The following is a 23302-nucleotide window of genomic DNA, read 5'->3' on the forward strand; positions in this document are numbered from 1 at the left end:
TTGTTTGAGTCAAATGGGCTGTGTGTGGCCTGGAATTGCAGGGTTCCTACGCATCCTGGAAAACCTTGAATTCTAAAATATTCCTTCCAGGCATGGAAATGTTATGAAATTTCACATTTTTCCAAACTATAAACAAAAATATGTTAGAGTATTCAAATTGGTCTACTTACGTAAGTGAGTATGTATTCTTATGTGAACGACGTTTCGGAAGCTTTACTGCTTCCTTCTTCAGGTTGTCGTTTTTGGCTCGGAATATCAAGCCACGTCAGAGAAGTGTCATGTAAGGATACTGGGTGAAAGGTTTGGGTTAAAAACATTCATAGTCCTTGACATATACAGAATTAAAACTACCTTTGTTAAAATCCCTTAAAACTCACGATAAAACATGTTAAAACCACCACTACGGTGAACTGGAGTGGCCGTTGAGAGCCCTAGTTCCCTGTCAAGGTGAAGCGTGCGAGCAGATGGCGCCACGCTGCGGAGTGGTGGGGTACTTCCCTTCTCACGAGAGATCCCTGCCCTCCCTTTTTCTTTTCTCTCGTCACCAATCCAAGGAGAATTTGCGTTCCACTTCGGCTGCTTTCTTTACCTCCGATGTGACATGGAAGCCTATCGGGGCACTTTTATTATTCATATTGTCCCACTTTTTAAAAAAGCTAATCCATACATCATCTAAATTGCTGTCGTCCCGGTTCAGTTTATTTCTGTAACCCGTGCAAATAAATGCCGTTTCGTATACGTTCCTATCCAATTTACTGTTACTTCTTTTGACAACATCTCTTTTTATTATTCTATGCCCACTGTTTATTATATGTTCTGCAAGCCCCGTTTTCGGATCCCTTTCTTTGATGTTCTTATCGTGTTCCCCCCATCTAATACGCATGTTCCGGCCGGTTTGTCCAATATATTCCATCCCGCAATTGCATTCGATCCTATAAACCCCTTTTTTGTTCACCGGGGTTACTTCGAATTTTTACCCCCTCTTATAATCTATGAAATGCTTTTCAATATTTCTAGGTGCTTTCGTCCCGCATTTCACACCATACCTCCAAACTGTACCTGAAATTTCGGAAATTTTCCTGGAAATTCCTTTGCCCCGTTTTATTTGTATGAATTACAATAAGTTTTCATTTAAAACAGGCCAGTGTCATGACAGTGGTTTATTTACTTATGTCACCTTGCTGTATACTGTAGTCATAGTTTTGTGATAAGTTTTATTTTTCTGATTGAAGTATAATGCCCCACGTTTTTGTATTATTTTGTATCGCTCAGAGGTAGAAAATATGATGATAATAATAATGGTTAAGAAATAGGGTTTGCTATCCTAAATATTCCAAGTTTTCTAAGGATATTATTCTTGTTTATTTGTAATACAAGATGGTAATTTTTTATAAACTTATATATACTTGTGTTCATTTTTCTACCTTTGCATTTTTCTGTATTGTAAAAATTAAATAACCTTCATTATACTAAGAAATGAAAGGTGTGGAAAGGAACAGGTGTAGGGGAGTTGGGAACTGCATTAAAAAAAATTAGATTTTTTTTTTTTTATTAAAAGAAAATATGTAATGGTGTGTATTTTGCCATGCTTACTTTCTACACTTGTCCTGGAGCAATTGTAGAAAATCCTTGAAAAGTCCTGGAAATGTCCTGGAAAAAATTGCATGATTTTGTGTAGGGACCCTGAATTGTCATGGAGAAGAATGACATGTTTCAACAACATTCCAGGTCTTTTCTTCCAAACAGCCCCATGTACAGCACCGTGAAGCATTGTTGAGTAATACTGGGCATTAATTGTGGCACGCTTCTCCAAAAAATCCACATGGATAACACCTTTCATGTCGGCAGACGGCAGAGCTTTGGTTTTTTTGGGTGGAGGGGAACCCTTATGACACCATTTGTACACTCTTGCCCCTGACAGTGTTTGTTCACCATACTGTGCTTGCAGTCTACGCCAAATTTCAGCAGGTTTCACCTTCTCCTTCACGAGAAATTTCATTATACACTGCAGTTCCACAGCATCAGATACACTACTTGCCGCCATCTTTGTTTACACTACTGCGCATGCGCCAAATACATTGCAAAGGATCATGGTTACTCGCAAGGAATCATGGTCTATCCTGCCGAAGTAATGCAGCGCTACTTGATTCGTTAATATTTTACGCACGACAGTCTTGGTCAATCTTGAACGACCCTTGTATTGAACATGTAGCTATTGTCTTCCTCTGTACAGTAACTTGCATATGGCCTCCCTGATGGCATTGTAATGTCATTGCCTTGTGTCCGGGGTTCGATAGCCAGTGGAGGCACATTGCACAGTGGTTCAGATTCCACTTTAAACTGTAGGTCCAGTCCCGATTAGCCTATCTGTGCATAAAGTGAACAAAAAAATTAAAAGGTAACTTGCACAGATGATTAGAATTGAATGTAGATACACAAAAAAAATCTGATCAACCGTTATATTTTTAAAAAAATAGCATTTCATGATTTTGTGGATATAACTCATTTATTTCATACATATTTCGTTTGATTTGGTGCACATAGGAAATGTAGCAAAATTTCAGCAAAAAATGCAGCCTTGACTAGGACTTGAACGTGTGTGTCAAATCATAAGTAATATACAACGCTATGCTGACAATGACTAGGCACTGTTGACATCATTATTGTTTCAAAGACAAAAAAAAATATCAATTTCAGCAGCACTGACAGAGAACTTCACACAGGTGAAACAGCAACAGTGGAAAAAAGAGGTGAAACCAGGCCTGGTTCAGTGGTTTAGTTGATAGAACACTGGCGCAATATGCCAAAGACCCATTTCCAAGCCTGAAATTTGTACGCAGAGATGATTTTATCACATTTATACCTTTCATTAGATGCAATACCTTAGAATAGTGTCATTGAATAACAGATCTTAAATTTCTAATTCAGCAATTTCAGTGTGCTATTTTCATTTTGTAGAAGTTCTTTAATTTGATTACTTTAAATACGGAGAAACTAGTACTCACTTTTATCCGCGAAGCTGTTTTTTCTTCTTTTTCGATTCGCGGATAAAAGTGAGTACTAGTTTCTCCGTATTTATATACTACCGCGTCTCTCTTTTCCCAATCATGAAATTGATTACTTTGAGAGAAAAAAGAATGAATACTTATATAAAATGTATTTGTTTATGTAAAGTTAACTGAAGTCGGTATGGGACAGACGCATGTAACGAAAATATAACCATGTACGGGTTTGCGACGTGTCTGGAAAACCGGGAAATGTCAGGGAATTTGGCTTGTCAGGGAAATGCCAGGGAATTTTGCAATCATCTAGAATTTACGTGCATTTTGGAGTCTGCAAGAGAAAAAGTTGCGAAATGAACAAGCAGTTCACTTCCACTTCTGGATTTGGTTCTTGTGATTCCACTCCCAAAAAACATTCAGTTTAGAAACTTGTCGCTTTAGTTCTTATGATTCTCAGTCTTGTGCAAAATCATGGTTCCTTCGAATTTCTGTAATAAAATTTCACTTTTTATAATACTAGATATTAGAAAGAATATCAAAGTAATACTTACAGTCCAGATATCTGATTGATAGAGGCACATATTTTTGGTAAATAAAAAAGCAAAATTTCGGTACAAAAATGGAGTCAATTTCAGGTTCAAAAGCGGTAAATAAAATACAATATCGGTGTTATAGTGGTGAAAAATTGGATGAAAAGTGGTATATAAAAAGACATTTTGGTTTTAAAATTGTGAAAATAATCCTAAATTTGATTTAAAAACTACACTTATTACACAAAATTAACATTTCACTTCTAATAGCACATTTATGTAGTTATCAAAGTATTCAGTTTATTTCTGTGTAAAGGAGTCCATTTTTGCTTCTCCAATATTAACAGCAGAATTAATCAATTTTCCGGGAATTGCATAACTCTCAGGATAATTCATACGTCAGAAGGTGTCGCGTCTGTGAATAAACCCTAAATTTCGTGTTTAAGAGTTAATTTCGCTTTTTGCAGTTCATTTCGCATTATTTCGTGACAAAACATGGTCACAAAATGCAGCTCACACCTTTCAAAAACATGAAAAATTAACACTACAATGTGTTTTTTCACATTTCATTTTTTCGTCAAAAACGAAATATGCATGCCCCTACTGATTGATAACTAAAGTACATTGACAATATGATCATAATTATCGGAAAGGTTGGTGAAGATGAGGCCATCGTCTATTATTTTATAGATCTTTGTCTTGTTGGCATTTCCTATAGAATTCCTATATGCAACAAAAATGTCTTCAGATGCTGTGTATGATTTATGAACTTTTTCTGTTGTTTTTATATTGTGGAGATCCGTTATGGTGAAATAATGTACTTCTGTTATTTTACCCTGAAGGCTAGATGCACATGATTGTAGCACCCAATACATTTGATGCCGATTGTAATTTTACTCTTTGAATTTCCATGTGTTCTTGTGCATGTAGAATGAAGTTTGCTAAAAAAAGGTGTGAAAGTGAATATTCATAATAATTAACGGATTATATATTTAATTGAAAAACACAAGGATGAAAAGCAAAAACCATAATGATAAACATGTCTGGAAAAAAAACATTTTTGGACTGGAAAACCAGCAAATGTCAGGGAATTTCATAATCAAAATATCGTTGCAACCCTAGATAGTGGCAATTTAATTGGTTAACAGTGCACTCACCCAATATATGTATTCTCTTTCTTTCTCCTCCGCATCCTCTGTATGTCTATTGTATTTCAAAATACTGAGGTTATTATAAACTGACTTGTGTCCAATATTTCATCAGGTTTTCATCTACCGACTTTTTTGGAAGAGTAAAGACACTCCAAGAAGAATCAAGATGGATGATATTAAGAAAGCATTTCCATCTCATTCAGAGAGCAGTATAAGAAAGAGATTGAAACTTTGTGCTGATTTCAAGAGAACAGGTAGGTACATCATTCTTACAAAATGATCTAGCTGTATTAAAGCTTCTTTAGGACACACTTAATCATGGGTTGCTAATTTAAGACACAAGTATACACACACATAATTATGAGCATGTATTCTTTCATGTTTTAAATATTCTCTCATGCCAACAATCACTATAATGGCAGTACATTTTTCCTTCATACTAGGGATGGGCTGATACTGATAAAGTACTCATATAAAATTTATCAATACTAATTACTAGAGGCACACATGTTCGGTAAATAAAAAAGCAAAATTTCGGTACAAAAACAGTCAATTTCAGGTTCAAAAGCGGTAAATAAAATGAAATTTCGCTGTTATAGCGGTGGAAAAGCGGTATATAAAATGACATTTTGGTTTTAAAAATGTGAATATGATCCCAAATTTGATTTAAAAACTGCACTATTACACAATATAAACATATCCCTTCTAATAGCACATTTATGCCGTTACCAGAATATTAAATTTATTCCTGTATAAAGGGGTCAATTTTTGCTTCTTAAATATTTACAGCAGAATTAATCAATTTTCCGTGAATTGTATAACTCGCAGGATACTTCAGCCTTCAGAAAGTGTCGCGTCGGTATATAAACGGTAAATTTCGTGTTTAAGAATCTATTTCACATTTTGCAGTTCATTTCGCAATCATTTCATGACAAGACAGGGTAGGAAAATGCACGTTACACCTTCCAGAAACATGAAAAATTAACATTAAAATGTGTTATTTCACATTTCGTGTTTACGTCAAAAACGAAATATCCATGCCTCTACTGATAACCAATATTCTACCAATGCGATGTAAAATTCTGAATGGTCTTGAAGATCTGAGTGGTTCATTGGCCTCCGTAATAAATGCACGTTTTGAGGTGACTGCAGTGAAAAAGAAGTTCCATATCTAGACATTTACTTATTTTAGCTATAAAAATTATAAGAAAATGGTAGAATTTTACACTAAACCAAGATATTTATAGATATATCAGTGCTAAATTATCGGTAATTTGACCAATAAACTGATACACCAAAATGCCTATATCAGCTGATACCGATAAATCTGTCTCATCCCTACTTCATACACATTCAAGCATTGACACACTATTTAATCATATGTTTTTTTAAGTAGCACATGGTCAGTACTGAAGTACTAATAATAACATTTTTGATGTGTTCTGTCTGTTCTTATGGAATTACTTTCCTTTTTTGTTTTAAAGGTATGGATTCCAACTGGTGGGTGATAAAGCCTGAATTCCGCTTACCGACCGAGGAAGAAATCCGAGCCATCATTTCTCCGGAACAGTGTTGTGCATATTTTAGCATGATTGCTGCAGAACAAAGACTGAAGGTACATTCACTTTTTTCCTTAACACTCATACATATTACATCATTCTTGACAACAAAAGCATGGCTATAAGAAGTTTATGTTTTTTCTTTAATTTCAGGGAGCTTTCAGACTGAAGCAACACAGCAAGCTGCACACGTCACCCGAACTGGGTCATTTACTCGATATTGTGTATTTTTTCACTTCGGTCTAGTGGTTGTGTGCACAGTGAATAATTTTTCACAGACCGAAGGTGTCTATGCCACTTTTCATGTGTAGCTTGTCTCTCTGGTTGGAAAGCTCCCTTAGGGTGTGCTCCTGCATTGACGAAAGGTTTATTCGTGCAATACGTGGGTTGTTCAATATATAAGTTTCCGTATGCTGTAAAACATTTTATTTTTAAGATACATTAGAAAACTATACATACATGTGTGGGAGGATCCTTCCTCACTTCTCCACGTAATCCCCATAGAAATTCAGGCATTTGTCCTACCGTTGCACCAATTTGTCCATACCCTTTGCAAGAAAATCAGGGCTCTGGCTATTGAGCACTATTCTCACATTCCGCTTCACTTCTTCATCTGTTTCGAAACGGTAACCTTGCAATTCAGACTTTAACACCTGAAAAAGATGGAAATTACTCGGCACTAAATCGGGGCTGTATTGAGGGTGGGGCAGCCGTTCCCACCCCAATTCTTCAATTTTGTGTTGTGTTTGCACTGCTGAGTGGGGGCGAGCGTTATTGTCAAGAAGAATGGCACCAGCTGACAGGAGACCTGGTCGCTTATGTTGAATTGTGTTTTTCAGTTTATCCAATGTTTGACAATAACGGTCAACATCAATTCTTCTTCCTCGTTCCAAAAAGGCCATAAGCAGAACGCCCTTAGCATCCATGCTTCTTAACTCCTTATGACGCGAGCCCGCGTTTTCCGAACAAGCATTTACTTTTCTCTCTTGAGCGCATGCGCCATCACGTCTGATAACGAATCGATTGTTGTTCCTTGTAGACGAAGGATGGCGCTTGTCAACCATGTGCTTCTTTTTAATGGCATTGCTTTATACAATATTTTATAGCACAGGGAAACTTATATATTGAACATCCCTAGTAGTTCCCAGGCTCGATTCCTTCAGGAAACTTCAAACTTTCATTGTTGACCCAGCATTGGAGAGCTACATGAGATAGGAACAGTCTGGAAAGCCAGAAAATAGTGGTCATGGGACTTTATCCATGTATATGATCGTCACTAAATGAAAAAATGATCATGTGTCTCCATTCATGTCAGCTAATTGTGTATGAGAAAGTAAAAGTAAAGTTCCCGGTGCATGTAGCACCATGCCATGAAGGCACACTTGTTTCTTTCTTTTCTTTCGTTCTTGCCTTGTTGCCGACAACTTACGGTAACCGCTTTCATTGAAAACGTGTTCTTTGATCCCTGCAACACTTCATAAAAAAGCGAAACTGTTAAAGAGATAATCAAAGCCACATAGGCGAACTAAAGATCGTCAACCCGCTTAATGCCCGACCCTGTGGCCGAGTGGTTAGCACATCGTGCTGCGACGCCAAGGGTCCCGGGTTCGAATCCCGGTCGGGCTTGGTTGTTTGTTAATGTCCATTCATCAATTTCATCATTTCATCACTCATCCCCATCTTCGCAAATTAGCCAAGAGGCACAAAACGCGAAGTAAAATAAACTAAATCAAATCAAATCAAAATCAAAGTCAACCCGCTTAATGCATTGTCATCCAGGTTTCCACAAAAGTTTACTTCGATCTTACTTGCATCATAACTCCCATTTCCCACTTCATACGATTGTGTCGATGTCGTAATATCTGCCAAAAAAGTGTTCCGTTGGCTGACTGACTTCTCCCTCTTTTCCTGTTAGCAAACGTGGGGGGGGGGGGGGGGGGGGCGATGCCAATTGTTTCAGTCACAATTTTCTTGCTCCTGTGTGCACTCGGGCTGATTACAGGCAAGGGTGGAAGTGGACCCACACCTCTTCCTTTCCTTTGACGTCTAAAATGGGACAACCAGTTCTGGATATATTCTTGAAAACGAACAAGTAAAAAAAAAGTGACCCTACCCCCCCCCCCTTCCTTTCCCCAGCTCATTCTCCACCACTGGTGTGCACGGCAATGTTGATAATTGCAGAATTCAGGTGTTTTTTTTTATATAGGAAATATTGCCCGTATTTTCGTCTGTTGCATGGTAAAATGTAAAGCAAGGGTCGTTTGTTTCTTCTTTACACTGCTGTTAAAAGTTCAGTCTTAACAGTTGCGTTATCTTTAAAATGCTGGGATTTTTCTCTTCCGCCACCTGTTGCTCGAACTTCCAGCCGGTCTCCTTGTTTACGATGCAGCTGGCGCCAGTGTTTTGTCTAGCGTCTGCAAAGCTCGATAACGAAATTCGATCTCCAGAAAGGAAAACAAGAGTTAAAATAACTTCATGTTCTGTGCCTTCTGATAAGCAAATCTCTAAATTTAATTGGCATCCGCTTTTCTTCAGAACCATTCATGTGGGGGAAAAAAATGTTCAATGTAGGAATGGTCGCTCGATTAAAGAGACATTATTCAAGGGGAAAACTTTTGGAGGAGTGGGTGTTTGACATCGAGAATACTCCAAAATCCAACATTAAATCATCGATTAATGTGAGAGTAAATAACGATCTACCATTTTGATATGTGAAAATGCAAAGTTTCATAAAGCTTGTTTTCAGTTCATTTTATGCTGATGGGCTAATCGGGACTCAATATACAGTTTATAGTGAAATCCAATTCCGACTGCAAGGCTGTTTAATGATGTGTCCTAGAATACGCATTGGGTGAAAACAGATCGCAAGTTGCGCGTTTCCTTTTTCACGCTGGATTACAACGCAAGTCAAGGAAGGAGTTTCGACTGCTCCCTTGAATGGGGGAGGAGGGTGAATGAAGTTGGTTGAAGCAAAGGAAACATGACCTTTTTTTACGATGTATTTTACACGGCCGATCCAGAACGAAAATTACAGCCTTGCATTTTTTTTTGTCTGGTGCCTAGAAAGGTTGTGTTGTTTCTCCCGAGAGATCTAATCTTACCAGTTAATCTTGTAACAGATAATGCTCCAGTAGACCTGTATAAAATCCAACGTTCATTCAGTCCGATTATCTCCCGACTTTTGCTGGCGCCAGTGTGACTGGTGTCAAGATTCTTCGAGTTTCGCTTGCAATAAGCGGGAGATTGTTTTCCTTTCCATAGGTCTCGGTGCAAACGGGTTTCTCATGAACTAGAATTGCAAGAATTTCCTGGAAAAGCAACGACTGTGCACAACTGAAAGAAAGTAACATTATTTTAATTTTTTTGTGAAAACGTTTTCATGTTCTATTTTCCTTCTCACAACACACATCCTGTGCATAACAGGTTGTATAACTACCAGGATAAATGGTGTTACCATCTCCTAGGCATCTTTGTGTCCGTTTCAGCTCCGTTTAAGCTGAAAATTGGGGAAAATTCCAATAAAGACCCCTTCGAAATAACGACCCTTTTCCCGGGAACTGTGAAAGGTCGTTGAATCAAGAGTTGACTGTAAATGACTAACTCAGCGAGACCTTGAAGAAGCACTTAATTTCTTTTCCCCCCTTTGCTTCAGTAGTTTAAACAATGGAGTAAGCCACCATCTTTAAAATTTAATGAAACAGAAAACATCAAGAGACTTTGTGAAAACAATGATGAATTTGAATTACCTGATGATATTTGGGATTCATAATTTTAAATAAAAAAATAATGTGATCAAATTTTTTTTAATCTGAAATAAAAATAAAACAGACTGCTTCTTTTCACAGTTAAGTTGCTATATTACAACAATGTAACATTGACAACATCCATTATATAAAGGATTCTTTTTGTTTAAAAAATTACTAAATATTGTTATAACTGTAGTTATAACTGTATCTTTAGTCAAAATGAAAATAAATGTCTGATGAAAGGAGCGTGTGTTCTCCTGAAACGTCACAACGAAAAACTGTTTTCTTATGCTTGTAATAACCGTAAACTACTGGAAAATATAATAATCAAACAACTGGCTTTGTCTAATTATTCAACTACTCTGTTGTAATTCATGAAAAAATCAAGCTTTCATTTGAAGAGCATAGTCATTTTCTTCCATTTTTAGTTCATTGTTTAACACATTCGGGTCTGGCCTCATAATACAGCATTTGTACCTCTGGTCTGCGGTTTTTGGTTGTTTTTAAAAAAATCGTAGATAAAATATTTTTAGTTTGTTTTTATTTACCACACATTTCTTAAATCTACAAAACTTCCTCTTTTCAATGAACAAAAATTTGTTAAATTTTCTTTTCATTTTTAGACATTTTTGAATATTTTTTTCAGCAATGTTTTGTGAAAAAATAAAAAGTACAACATTGTAACAAATGTGAATATAGATATATTTTAAGTTGGTAATCTGGAAATTTCAATAATTAACTACATAAACTATCAATACATCTTTTGAGTCTTGCATAAGAATACTTCTTATGTGCACATAACAAAAAATAATTACAAATTACAAGTAATTATTTTTTATATGAAAAAGTGGCTGCAGGACAGGACCAGACGATGTATCAGTTGGTTCTGCGTCATCTGTAAAAATTAAACAAATAAATAAATAAAATAAATTTTCATTTGACATACACTATACAAAATAATAAATGTAGGAGACTCAAGCAAGAGGCAAGATGAATAAACCCCAAAAAATTACCTCTTCTCACTTCATTCATAAAATACTAGAGTTTGCAACACTGTTTATATTGTCAACAAATAATTATTACGAATATAACCTACCTTCGAAATCTTCAGATTCATCTGCATCATCAAAATCGTCGCTAACTTCAAACTCTGAGGCGGAATCCTCATGCAGAATTTCTGCTATGCAGTCTGGATCTAACGACGCCATTCTAAACAATGCAACGTACATCAACCCGAACAGTCGCAGGTGCGAGATAAAAATAGCACATGAGTCACCTAGCGGTCGGAATTTCAACAGAGGGGCTTGAATGAACAAGCACATGAGACGAAGTACGAGCATAGCCCGTCGTTCAATAGGCAAAGCGATTGCATACCTCAGGATGGGCTATGCCCGTCGTTCGTCCACATTGACTTTAAGTGCACTGCGGGCTATGCCCGTCGTGAGACCCCAATGTGTTAATAATTTTAAGGTCATTCTGTAGGTCAATTTCTAGATTTTTTAGGTCATCAACTTCCGAGCCTGAACACGTTGAAACGTTCATCTTGACCACCATTCTTGTATCCAAATTACACCTTGATACATGTTTTACATTTCAGGATGCAGGATATGGTGAGAAATTTCTGTTTGCACCACAAGAAGATGATGATGAGGAAATTCAGCTGAAAATGGATGATGAAGTGAAAGTGGCACCTTGGAACACAACACGTGCATACATCCAGGCCATGAAAGGGAAGTGCCTGCTTCAGCTGACAGGACCTGCTGATCCGACAGGATGTGGTGAGGGATTCTCATACGTTCGAGTGCCGAACAAACCTCAGGTGAGTTGTCAGCATGTAGGCATTGTCGAATATTCACATGCAAATGTGTAATTGTGTTTTTGGAGAAGGTGGGATTAACAGAAAGAACAACCATTTACATTGCAAAATAATTACCTACCTCCACCTTGTTTATGACTTGAAGAAATCATAATTTGTCTCTGAAATCATAAAACAATGTTTGCTTTCAAGTGTAATCTTTATGTACATTAACCTATTCTCTTATGAAACCCTCCGATCAGTGACTTGTTCAATAAAGTTACCACTTAGTGGTCCCCAGATTGAGTCATAATTTTCTGTAAATTATTGGCTATGCATTTTTTACCTGTCAAGTGTGTTGTTACTTTACAATTTTTGATTGCAACGTAATATCATACATGTTGTTACCATCTTGTCTAGGAAGTTGCTTGTGGTGTATAACTTTATAACCAACCAAAGGTTGGGTATACATCCCCAATACATACAGGCAGCACTCCACTCCAACCAAAGTACAAGGCCAATTCAATTCAGGTAAAATTAATAGGAATAGACATTCCCAGATATGTTAAGATTAACAGAAATTAGGCCTAATTAGTAAAAGTATGATAAAACATCAAAATATTAAGTAAATAATAAGCCCCAGACCAAAATTCATTGGTTATCAAAAATACTTCCTTTTGTGGAGAAACAGAATTCAGAGAGCATATGTTGTTTTTCATGCAAATTTTTTATTAAAACAGATATTTTCAGGATAACACTTGTGCAAGCACAAATTAACTTGCTTTCCCTGAAAATAACTCCAAACCACAATTATATGTGCAAACAAACCACAAAAACATCAAAAAATCGATGTTTTTGGACAAAAGACAATCGGTCTCACAGCACCAGAGCCATCTGGTGAGAGTCAGTGGAACTAGCCCTGACTAGACTGCCATCTATTGGGCTTCTCAAGGTACTTGATAAAGGCAAGTAACCCAAGATGCTGTGAACCAATCAGATGGCTTCATGGGCGTGGCTACCAGACAATGAGACTGTGATAGCTTCTAACATGTGAGGAAGCCATCTTGATTTCACTCTGTGTTGATAGTTAGGATAGTTAACATCGCTCCAAGTTTTGGGCCAGTGTAGGCCAGTGGAGAGAGGACAAAGGAGAAGCCCTTGTGTTCTAACATGTGGAATATCCACTAAGTGCTGGGAAACAGCCCTGTAGTGTATAATATGGACGAATTACAGCACTTGAAGTACCTTAAAGTGCATGAAACCAATATCTATGAAAATTCGGAAATTTTCAATACCACATGGTGAGGGCAATGAGCCGTCAGGAAACCATGATGCTTTGTATCCAAAGACATCCACGATTATTCGGTCCATCCTTTGTGATTTAGCTCCCTGAAACAGTTCATGTGCAAGCCAATACCCATATGCCTTAAGATACCGCTATATTTTTAGTGTAAAGTCACAGAAAATCTCCCCATTTATAGTTGGAGTGAAAAGTGTTTGTTTCAAGGCCCATGTGTGATGAGGTGAATGCAGGATATGTAAGTACCATGCTTTTTGTTACCTATTTGTTGGTTCTAAGTGTAAAAGCGAACCTATAAGTTTGTGCAGTGCTTGTGTATAGTTAAATATGTTAACATCAGAATATTAAATGTGTCTTTCCAACATCTTGATTTATCAATTCATATTTGGGCGGGTAAGTCCGGGAAGCGTACCTCTCGCTCCGGAATAAATAGGCTGAAAGTCCCTATGATAAACCAGCAATCACTCCTCGGAATGGATGCTGGTCTATTGGGGACATCCTCCATGTTAATGGTCACTGGAGGACAGCGTAGAGCAGCACGGGGATAGGTGCGTCCAGGTTGCATAGCCAGGTAGTTTTGTGGGTTCAATGAAGCCCAAGGTGGGTGAGTAGGTTAGGTTCATCCTTCCTACCACTCGGCAACGTAACCTGGAGGCACGTATCCCTGGACCAGCCGCGTAGACAAAGCCATCCGACTCCCAAATCTATCGTCGGTCTTCCCACTTCTTTTGTCTCTTGCGCGGATCGCAACTTGATGTTCAAGGGCTAAAAAGGAAACCACATTATATTACTGAAAATTAAAGATACTCTATGTGACCAAAAATATCCGGACACTCACTGGAATTAGGGCGTGAAGTTCGAATCATCCTACATCGGATGCACTGGTAATCAATACCGTGTAGGGCCACCCCTGGCCTTGATGACAGCCTCCACTCTCGCAGACATGGGCGCTCGGCCAGAATGTTTTGCGGTTGTACACATCCCATACGATTCCACTTTACTATCATATCGGCGACAGTGGACTTAGGGATGTTTAGGAGGATGGATATCTCGTTCACTGACTTGTTACTCCTGTGGCACCCAATCACTTCACCACGTTCGAAGTCTGTAAGTTCCTTCGACCGACCCATTCTGCTGTCTCGTGCATTATGCTGCCTGTAGTGGTCCCTTGCTTGCCTCACCTCGCTGTAGATGGCACCACAGAGTGGCCTACTATGTGCAACACACATTTTGACTGGTGTCCGGATATTTTTGATCACATAGAGTAGCATTTTGCATTCTATTATCGTAAACATACAGGGTGAGCCTTAAAATAGACAGCTTGAAAGTTTTAGAGAAACAAGAGTTTTAATAACATGGTTGGAAGAGTATGTCTTGCAGTTTACATTGGTAGGTTGTAAGTGTTCTATGTGTGACCCTTTTGTAACACAACAGATATCAATGCAATACTCCAGTCTATAACCTTCCCTTGTAAATTACCTCTACAGATGAAGCAACTTACGAGCGAACGTCTTACCACGCAATGGAAAGTTATACTGGGCCCCATTTTCCTTGAGCCATATAACTACGTACTTCGTAGTGAGAGCAACAGACCTTATCAATAAAGCATAAATTATAACCAAAGCTATCTTTTCATTCTGTAGGTTTATTACAATTAAAGTATTAACAGTAAATAAAATAACTAATATCAATAATTCTAACATCATTCTTGTATATGTACATAACCTTGAACAATTAGCACCTAGATTTAGTGTTCCCCCCCTGTATATGTTAAAGTAAATCGATATTAATTTTTGCATTAATACCCGTATTGTTATCGACCATGCAAATCTATGAAAGTTTAGTTTCCAAAAAAATAAAATAATAAACCCCCCAATTAATTATATTAATTGTAGCCCTAATGGCCGATAAGCTTACTATAACAGTTTATGTTATTAATTAATTCATGGTTTATTTGAAATACTTAACTGCAATGGAGCTTTTCCACAGTGTACGTGTGTAGCTTCGCTACCCGAGACCAAGTGAGCGAGCGATTCTCCTGGCTCTGACACGAGGCCTCGTGATTGCGTAGCATGATGTCATACCATGTGATGTTATGTTGCCAAATCATACAGCTATGAAATCGGGTGGTGATAAGTCCTTCCCAAACAGGTCTCAGCATGTACATGTCAACAGTTGATTCAGCTGTTGAGATGCATTGTTTAAAAACAGCCACAACTTTTAGGAAGGGGAGGAACGAAACCTCGGTCCTTGAGTATCCCCACAAGAAGTAGTCACACGGTGTTAAATCACAAGCACACAGAAAGCCTTTCCTATAGTGGAACCACGAGCAAAACAACCTGCGCAGACCCGCGACTCCTGTGCACCTTGCCCCTGCGAGTAGGGGAAGGGGAGAGTGGACCAGTCTTCCTTATAGCCCGAGGTGGAGGGAAGAAGGGAAAGCTGCACGGGGACTTTTCGTCCCAAGGTTTTTTTCCTTGTGGTCGATCTATACCTGGCTAGTGGCCATATTGCTTGACTGATGTCACAAAAACAAACGAAAGGAGAAGGTCGTAAACATGAAGACTTTGTATGTAAAACAGTACTAAATGCTTCCTGATAAAACAAACAGTTTTCAATTTATAAAGTGTTTAATCTGTCTATTTCTTTTAATCTCACCCTGTATATTTCAAATTGATTAATAAAATGCAACACATCACATAAAATTAGAGTTGAGCTGACACTAATGCCGATGTATCAATATCGGGCCATATTAGTAGTGTTGGAAAATATCATTCGTATTTTATTTACCGATACCCGCCAATTGTTTCTGACGTTTTGATCATTTGCAGGGTCCACGAAAATGCTGTCTGACTTTTTACAGTGTAATTAACCTGTAAGTTACGCAAAATTCAGTTTCCAATGATTTTGTTAAATCTTGTCCTCATTGCAGCAAAGTAAAGAAGAGCAGGAAGCCCAACCAAAGAGAACGGTAACGGGAACAGATGCTGATCTGCGACGTCTGTCCTTGAACAATGCTAAAGCTTTATTAAGGAAGTTTGGAGTACCTGAAGAGGAAGTAAGTATTTATTAAGTCACATTAACAATAATTAATTTTCATGCATTGTTGGTAGTTTTTTTTTGTTATAATTTTGAAATTGTTCTAGTTTTCTAAATTTTTGGGTGTTATTTATTTTTGTCATATTCAAGTTTTATAATTTAGCTTAATTTTGACCTGAGTTAACAAGTACCCCATGTTTCAAACTTTCTTGGAGAGAACAATTTTAGTAACAGAAGTTTCATACATTCATCATAACGATGAAAAATCACATGAACCTAGAAGAAAGATGTCAGTATTTCTCAATGAAATATCAAACCTTTCCAAAATTTGAGAAAATCTTCATCAGAGGACTCTGCACCACAGTTGACTGGTGATGCTATCATATTGCAACCACCAAGTACAGATTCAGTTGATGCATTTGAAACAGCGATACTGTCATTATGTGCCACAGGCTGTACACAATTTTACGTTTATTTATCCTAGAATACCCATATATACAATATACATTACATATACATATATATTTGTTTGTTCTCAGCAAATTGTAGGCACAGCACGTTTTCTACCATGCAACCACATTGATAAATTGACCTCGCATGTCTTATAGAATGCATGGGGTCTCAATTCTTCCTCCTGATCACCAACCGCACAACCAAACTGTGCTTTCCAGAAACACCAGCATGCATCAGACTGGTGAACAATCAAATTCGGTGAAATCCAAAAAGCTTCATGCTGAGACAAACCAAGTCTAGTGCATGCATAATCTCATTGATAGTGACTAAATCACAGAAGATATTTCATGAACTTAAGTCTCATTACATAGAATTTTTCAGCAAAAAATGCAGGCTCGACCAGGACTCGAACCCGGGTCTCTGGCATACCGTGGCATTGCCCTACCACTGAGCTACCGAGCCGGTCTGGCCTCACCTGATTTTTCGCTGTCGCTGTTTTACCTGTGTGGAGGTGCCAGAGACCTGGGTTCAAGTCCTGGTCGAACCTGCATTTTTGGCTGAAAATTTCCTCATAGAACATTTCCTATGTGTGCCTAATCTTCAATAATTAAGTTTCATTGTTTGTAAAAATATCTAATATTGTGAATGGAAGCTTTCCTGCATGTTGCAACAGAACCGGATGCACATTTTGATGGATCGGCATACTTTATTTCACTTCTCATGCAAGTGAAGGAGCAGTACTATTTAAAATGTCAACAGTTTATGCCTGCATCCAGTTTATTCACCCTCCGTGCAACAAAATCGGCATGGCGTTCCATACAGTTGCCAATAGAACTGATATCATGAATCAGAACAAGTTTCAAAGTACACAACGCGATTTTGATTCACCATCCACACCAGCTCTGGAGGCCAGTGTAAAATGATGACATTATGGTGTACCTGGTGAAAGCTGTGGTGGACACCGTTGAAATTATGGAACACCGTAGCGTGCATCAGTGGTGAAAAAACTTCAAATGCAGGAAAATGTAAAATCAAGGAATATTTTGCTACATATTCCTACATTTGGACCATCAAGATTGAATGTACGAGGTGTGGCTAGAAAAATACCGGACTGTTGATACAAAATCTTTTGTTGGTTATTTTGTACAATATGAACATTATCCCCTTCAAAGTACTCCCCTGCACTATCGATACACCTCTCCATATGAATCTTCCATTGCTGGAGACAGTGCTGGAAATCATTTTCCGAAACCATGTTCATGACCTCCGTTTGCTTTCGTTTTCACACATTCTATGGTCTGAAATCTGGTTCCTTTCAGTGCTGATTTGAACTTTGAGAATAAGAAAAGTTGCACAGAGCGAGATCCGATGAATAGGGCGGATGCTCTAACACTGGGACCCCATACTTGGCCAATAAAGCCTTAACTGACAATGCCAAGTGGCAGAAACATTGTCCTGATGAAGAATCCATGACTTGCTTTTCCACAAATCAGGTCGTCATCTTCTTACTCGCCCATGAAGGATCATCAGCATCGTAATGAAATATTGTTGGTTGACAGTTTGACTTTCAGGTACACAATTCGAATCAATTCAGCAACATTTGCAATGTTTGATTCCGTTTTTGACATGCAAGACTGTCCAGGACGCTTGTCGTTCGCAATCACTTCTCGTACCTCTCTAAACCTTTGAAACCACTCAAATACTTGAGTGTGTGATAAACACACATCTCCGTACACTTCCTTCAACAAACCATAAGTTTCTGTGGCGGGGATTCTGAGTTTGATAAGAAACTTCAGATTGGTATGCTGTTCCATTTTCACACTTAATTTCTTTTCCGACGGAGCACAGATGTTTGGTTCACTTTGTCCACAAACTACAGAAGAACTGAGTGCCACACACTGTGGGCAATCACACAGCCGGCAAGATATCACGTTATACACCCAAGCACCGCTTATCCTTGATGCGCTTGCCGTTTGTGGACAGCAACATCAATCCGTTTTTTTTTCTAGCCACGCGTTGTATGTTGCGGGGAAATGTAAAATCCGGGAACGTTAAATCGAGGTTTCACTGTAACTGTCAGACGAATGTTGTCAACTTCTAATCCTCGACTTTGCCATGCATGTCGCAAAGAAAACAATAACTCAAGCATACGAAGATAACCAGCATTCTCTCACAAGATGTTATGTTATGTGCACAAACCTTATTGGCACAGTTACCTTCAGCTTCAGAAAGCAATGTATATGCTTTTGTTCCGCAACGTGAGGGCTCGATAACAATAAGATTTGAAACGGAAAAGGAACCTAGTACTCCATTGTAATTTTCAAGGTGATTAATACTTGTAAAAAATACAATAAAAACAACATATACAGAATACTTTTTATGTGCTGTGTGCTTGCATATGCTATAAAAAGGAGTAGCATCCGTAATAGAAATAAAACTGTTCATGTCAAAAGAATTTTATACTGTATTCTAACCATAGGTGCCGACTCCATGGGGCTTGGGGGCTCGAGCCCCCCCCCCCCCCAATGTTAACGATGTGGGGCCAGAGCCCCCCAAATAATTTTGCTTAAGAGGATGTAATGTATTATTTTGCTTCTCTTGTAAAGTTTACTCTGAATTGTGCCACATGAACTTAACTTTAAATTCACATTTGAAATGTTCTAGACCATCAAGTTTGGGGAGCTGAGACTGCTAAACCATCAACTTTGGAGTGGGGGGAGGGGGGCTATGGCCTCAGACAGCAAAACACATGACTTATTACTATATACTAAGTATGTAATTATGAGTATTGTTAAAATTTTTACTGAAAAGAGTTTCAAAAGACGATGTGCATGAACTAGGGTAGTGGATGGGACGTTTGGGCTACAAATGGCTCTCACATGACATTCAGAACGAGATCATTGATATATTAGGGAGATCTGTTTTGCGCTCCGTGGTGGCAGATATTAAAAGTCAGGAATATTTTGCTATTATGGTTGACAAAACTTGTGACATATCCATCCGTGGACAATTAATATTCTGCATTCGAACTGTGAATAAAAATTTTGATATTTTTGAGGAATTCATGAGCTTTTACAAGATTCCGAACACTGAGTCCAAACTTAAAAAAGGGAGAGAGTGAGTCATTCATTAATTTATTTCAGTGAACAGAGCACCCCCCCCAATAATTTTCACAAGTCAGCGCCCCTGATTCTAACATCAGGGGGTGAAACACAACAAGAATCAGCCATTCCCCAAACTTCTACCAAAAGTGTGTTTGATAGTGTAATCACTAGAGATGGATGGAATGCTGTAACTTCAGTATTTTGATGGCGGATTTCCTTCGAAATTATCATATTTACTCATGTTGCACACTTTTATCCAAAATTGTAGCCCGCAAAAACCGTAGTGCATATTATGCATGGAATAATTCGGACATCTAACATGAATCCATGTCTGTTTTCACTGCATATAACATGTATGTATCAACAGGTGCAAATACAAACTATCAGGTTGGATTTGTTTAATAATATAATATAATAAATAAATAAAATAAAAAATAAAAATAAGTGAAATGGCCATTTCCCATGATTTTTCACTTTGTAACAGAACGTTTTGCTGCACCAAGAAAAGCGGCACAGTTCTGGCAGAATTTGAGCATGCGCCTCCTGTCACATCCTGGGATGTGTCAGTAGCATTTAATGGGCGAGAAATAATAGAAAATAACTTCCAGAGTGATGCAATTCCATAACATAATTTTCATGTCACTTTCTTCCACTACAGAAGTGAAAGTTTTGGGATGCCCAACACATTGGAGGGAGAGGGGGAGATGGCGTGATTGAGTCATTGTCCAGGTGACTCATTGAATAGGTATGGTGTCATTCAATTTGGATCAGCATAGCAACAGCTTTACGACCTACAACTAAGAAAGACATTTTTTGACCCTGAATTGTACTGCGCATTATGTACGATCTATAATTGTTTATTGCTTTTCCCTATCAAAAAACAGGGTGCACATTATACGGTTAATTGAAACAAACAGTTCAATTTGCAATGCAGAAACACAAAACTGTACTTGTGCAATTTTAAAAAATCACATTTACTGCACCCAACAGAAATTAATTTATCTTCATCATCAGGGCTCGAAAAATCCCAGTCGCCAGGTCGCCATGGGAACTAAAATTTTCAGCCTGGTGACTGTGATCTTTTGCTGTATTATGTACGAAATTTTGAAGATTCTTTATTCTTTATTTCCGTGGCCGAGGTTCAGCCTGTTCTGCCACCTACCCCATGTCATGGAGTATGGCCAATATTTAAGCACATGTTGCGTGCGTCTGTTGATAAAATTTTGACCTGCTAGTGTTGCCATTTACGGAGGATATGTACCAAAATTGGCACTTTTTCACCACTCAACCAGTCAAAAAATCTATCAAATGCTGCACATGATCAATATTGGTCGCAAATGACAGATTGACATGGCATCCGACATCTAATTATAACCCTTTGATAATTTCTTACATATTTTTCTCACTCAAAAATGCATTTGTGGAAAAATTTTAACACTGCCTTTCGCCAGTTATTAATTTATCTAATTTTCTGTGTGGCGTAAACTGATAATTTTTTAGCATTGAAAACTGAGTGGACGAGACTTTATAATGCAGAAAACCTGGTGTAAATATCTCTTACACTTTTCAAGATATACATTTTCAAAGTTTGGGTTGCGCGACTTTTGAAACACCGTAGTATGCACAATTGCTAGTAGGTGGTTTCCTGGTGCCTGATATTCAGAGCTGGCGCCTAGCTCTGAAGAAGATTTTTCTAGCACTGTTCATCATCCTTCACCAGGGATAGAAGCTTCTCCATTTCTGCTCTTCCGGTTCTTTTACTGTTCCAATCCGTTCACTCTTTCCCACTCTCTCGACTAATTGATCTTTTCACTAACATTGCCTTGATTTCTGATTCTAATCTTCTTAATATTATTTTTTAGATCAAGAAGCTGTCCAGATGGGAGGTAATTGATGTGGTCCGAACACTTTCAACAGAAAAAGCAAAAGCTGGAGAAGAAGGAATGACAAAATTTTCACGTGGAAATAGGTTCTCAATTGCAGAACACCAGGAAAGGTATTTTAACATATTTCCAAATTAAAGTCTGCCAAATATAAACTACATTCTGTGGACGTGATGATAAACTTAGTTGTTTTATTAATGCATCATAATGTGATGATTTGGTTTATTTTACTTCACTTTTCTGACACTTGTGGCTATTTGCAAAGATGAGAATGAGTGATGATATGATGAAATTGATGAAGGGACACTCACAAACACTCATGTCCAGGCTGGGATTTGAACCCAGAACCCTGGAATTTTAGCACACTGCGATAGCAACTTTACTGCAGAGTTACGAACATGAAATTTTGAAATTTTGTATTTCCGCAGTGCACAATTTAATGGTCACTCTGAGTGATGTGGTACCATCTCTGCTCCAGATGCCGTAAGACAGAGTCTTCGAAATTAATCGGATGTAACCATTAAATTGTGCAACACGGAAATATTTCAAAATTTCACGTAAGTAATTTACCACAAAGGTTGGCCAAACTAGATGGAACAGTAATCGATACTTTACTGTTATTGGTCAGTATAGGTAGGTCGATATATTGGTTTATTCTCAAAGTTGCTGATGTTGGCCTTCATGGCAGTGTGTTCAGTGTAACATGCTATGGAGTCAGAGGTTCCAGGTTCAAACACTGGTCAATTCATGAATGTATCATTGCGTTTGTCCCATCACCATTTCATCATTCATTCTCATATTCATGATTAACCCAAGAGTAAGAAAAGTAATAGAAAATAACCAAAATAGAAATTAAAAAATTCCTATAATTTTACTTGTAGCCTGTACGAATCGAAACTAAACTGCATAATGCAATAACTAGTGCTCGGAAGTTGAGGAAAAATCCTTTTTTTTTTTCTTAGTGTCCGAAGATGAGGCCCAACATAATACATGTTCATTTTGGGACATTGTAGGCCAGAAAAAGGTGGGTTTTATTTGTCCTTTTTTGGCTTATTGGTCCTTTTTTAGCCTTTTTTAAAGTCTTAACAGCTTTTTTTTGCAACTTCACCTTCTTTTGATTATGTTTTTACTGCCCACTCTCAATTCGAATCATAATTATTTCATCACCTCTTAAACATCCTTTCTGTAGTAAAGAAATAATAAAAATAAAAAATATATATTTTTGGACGACTGAAGCAGGTATGGTACAAGGTCCTTTAACTGTAATTTGTCTGGAAGGTCGTGCTGTAAGTGGCAACTTTCTCTTGTTTTGAAGCTTTCAGTTTTTTCGCACTGTATGTTCCATACCACCAGAATTTTGTATTTTTTGAAATTCATTAAGTATGTAATTAAAACTGAAGTTATTAATTAATTTGGATCACATTTATACGTCCTTTTTTTCTGTTTTTGGGTCCTTTTTTTATATTTTAAGGTCTTTTTATAGGTCTTTTTTTGGCTATTTTAAGGTCTTAACTTCCGAGCCCTAGCAATAACCCTCTAAGTGCCAGGGCCTGCTAGAGTGACTTTTTCATTGGATTGATTGGTCACTGCATCAATGCCCATCACCACTGTTTTCGGTTTTCAAGACCGAAGTCCACCATTACTTTTTCCAAAATTGTCCTTACAAAGTTGGGTCGATGCTGAAATTTTTGGGACCCCTCCCAGTAATCGAACCTGGGACTGCTCACACCAAAAGTGAGC

At 37.9% G+C, this 23302-nt stretch overlaps 1 protein-coding gene across 2 annotated transcripts in view; it reads left to right on the forward strand.

Moving 5' to 3' along the window:
• Positions 1 to 23302, forward strand: part of Taf1 (TATA-box binding protein associated factor 1) — a 107373-nt gene that overhangs the window by 46735 nt on the left and 37336 nt on the right. For both annotated transcript variants that reach the window (XM_083114837.1, XM_083114838.1), the window contains exons 13-17: positions 4796 to 4937; positions 6168 to 6298; positions 11586 to 11807; positions 16016 to 16141; positions 21542 to 21675. In XM_083114837.1, the coding sequence (XP_082970963.1) occupies positions 4796 to 4937; positions 6168 to 6298; positions 11586 to 11807; positions 16016 to 16141; positions 21542 to 21675 (755 nt within the window). The remainder of the gene's footprint in view (positions 1 to 4795; positions 4938 to 6167; positions 6299 to 11585; positions 11808 to 16015; positions 16142 to 21541; positions 21676 to 23302) is intronic.

This window comes from Lepisma saccharinum, chromosome 29 (genome assembly GCF_977018435.1).
Source record: "Lepisma saccharinum chromosome 29, izLepSacc3.1, whole genome shotgun sequence".
Classification (NCBI taxonomy): Eukaryota; Metazoa; Arthropoda; class Insecta; order Zygentoma; family Lepismatidae; genus Lepisma; species Lepisma saccharinum.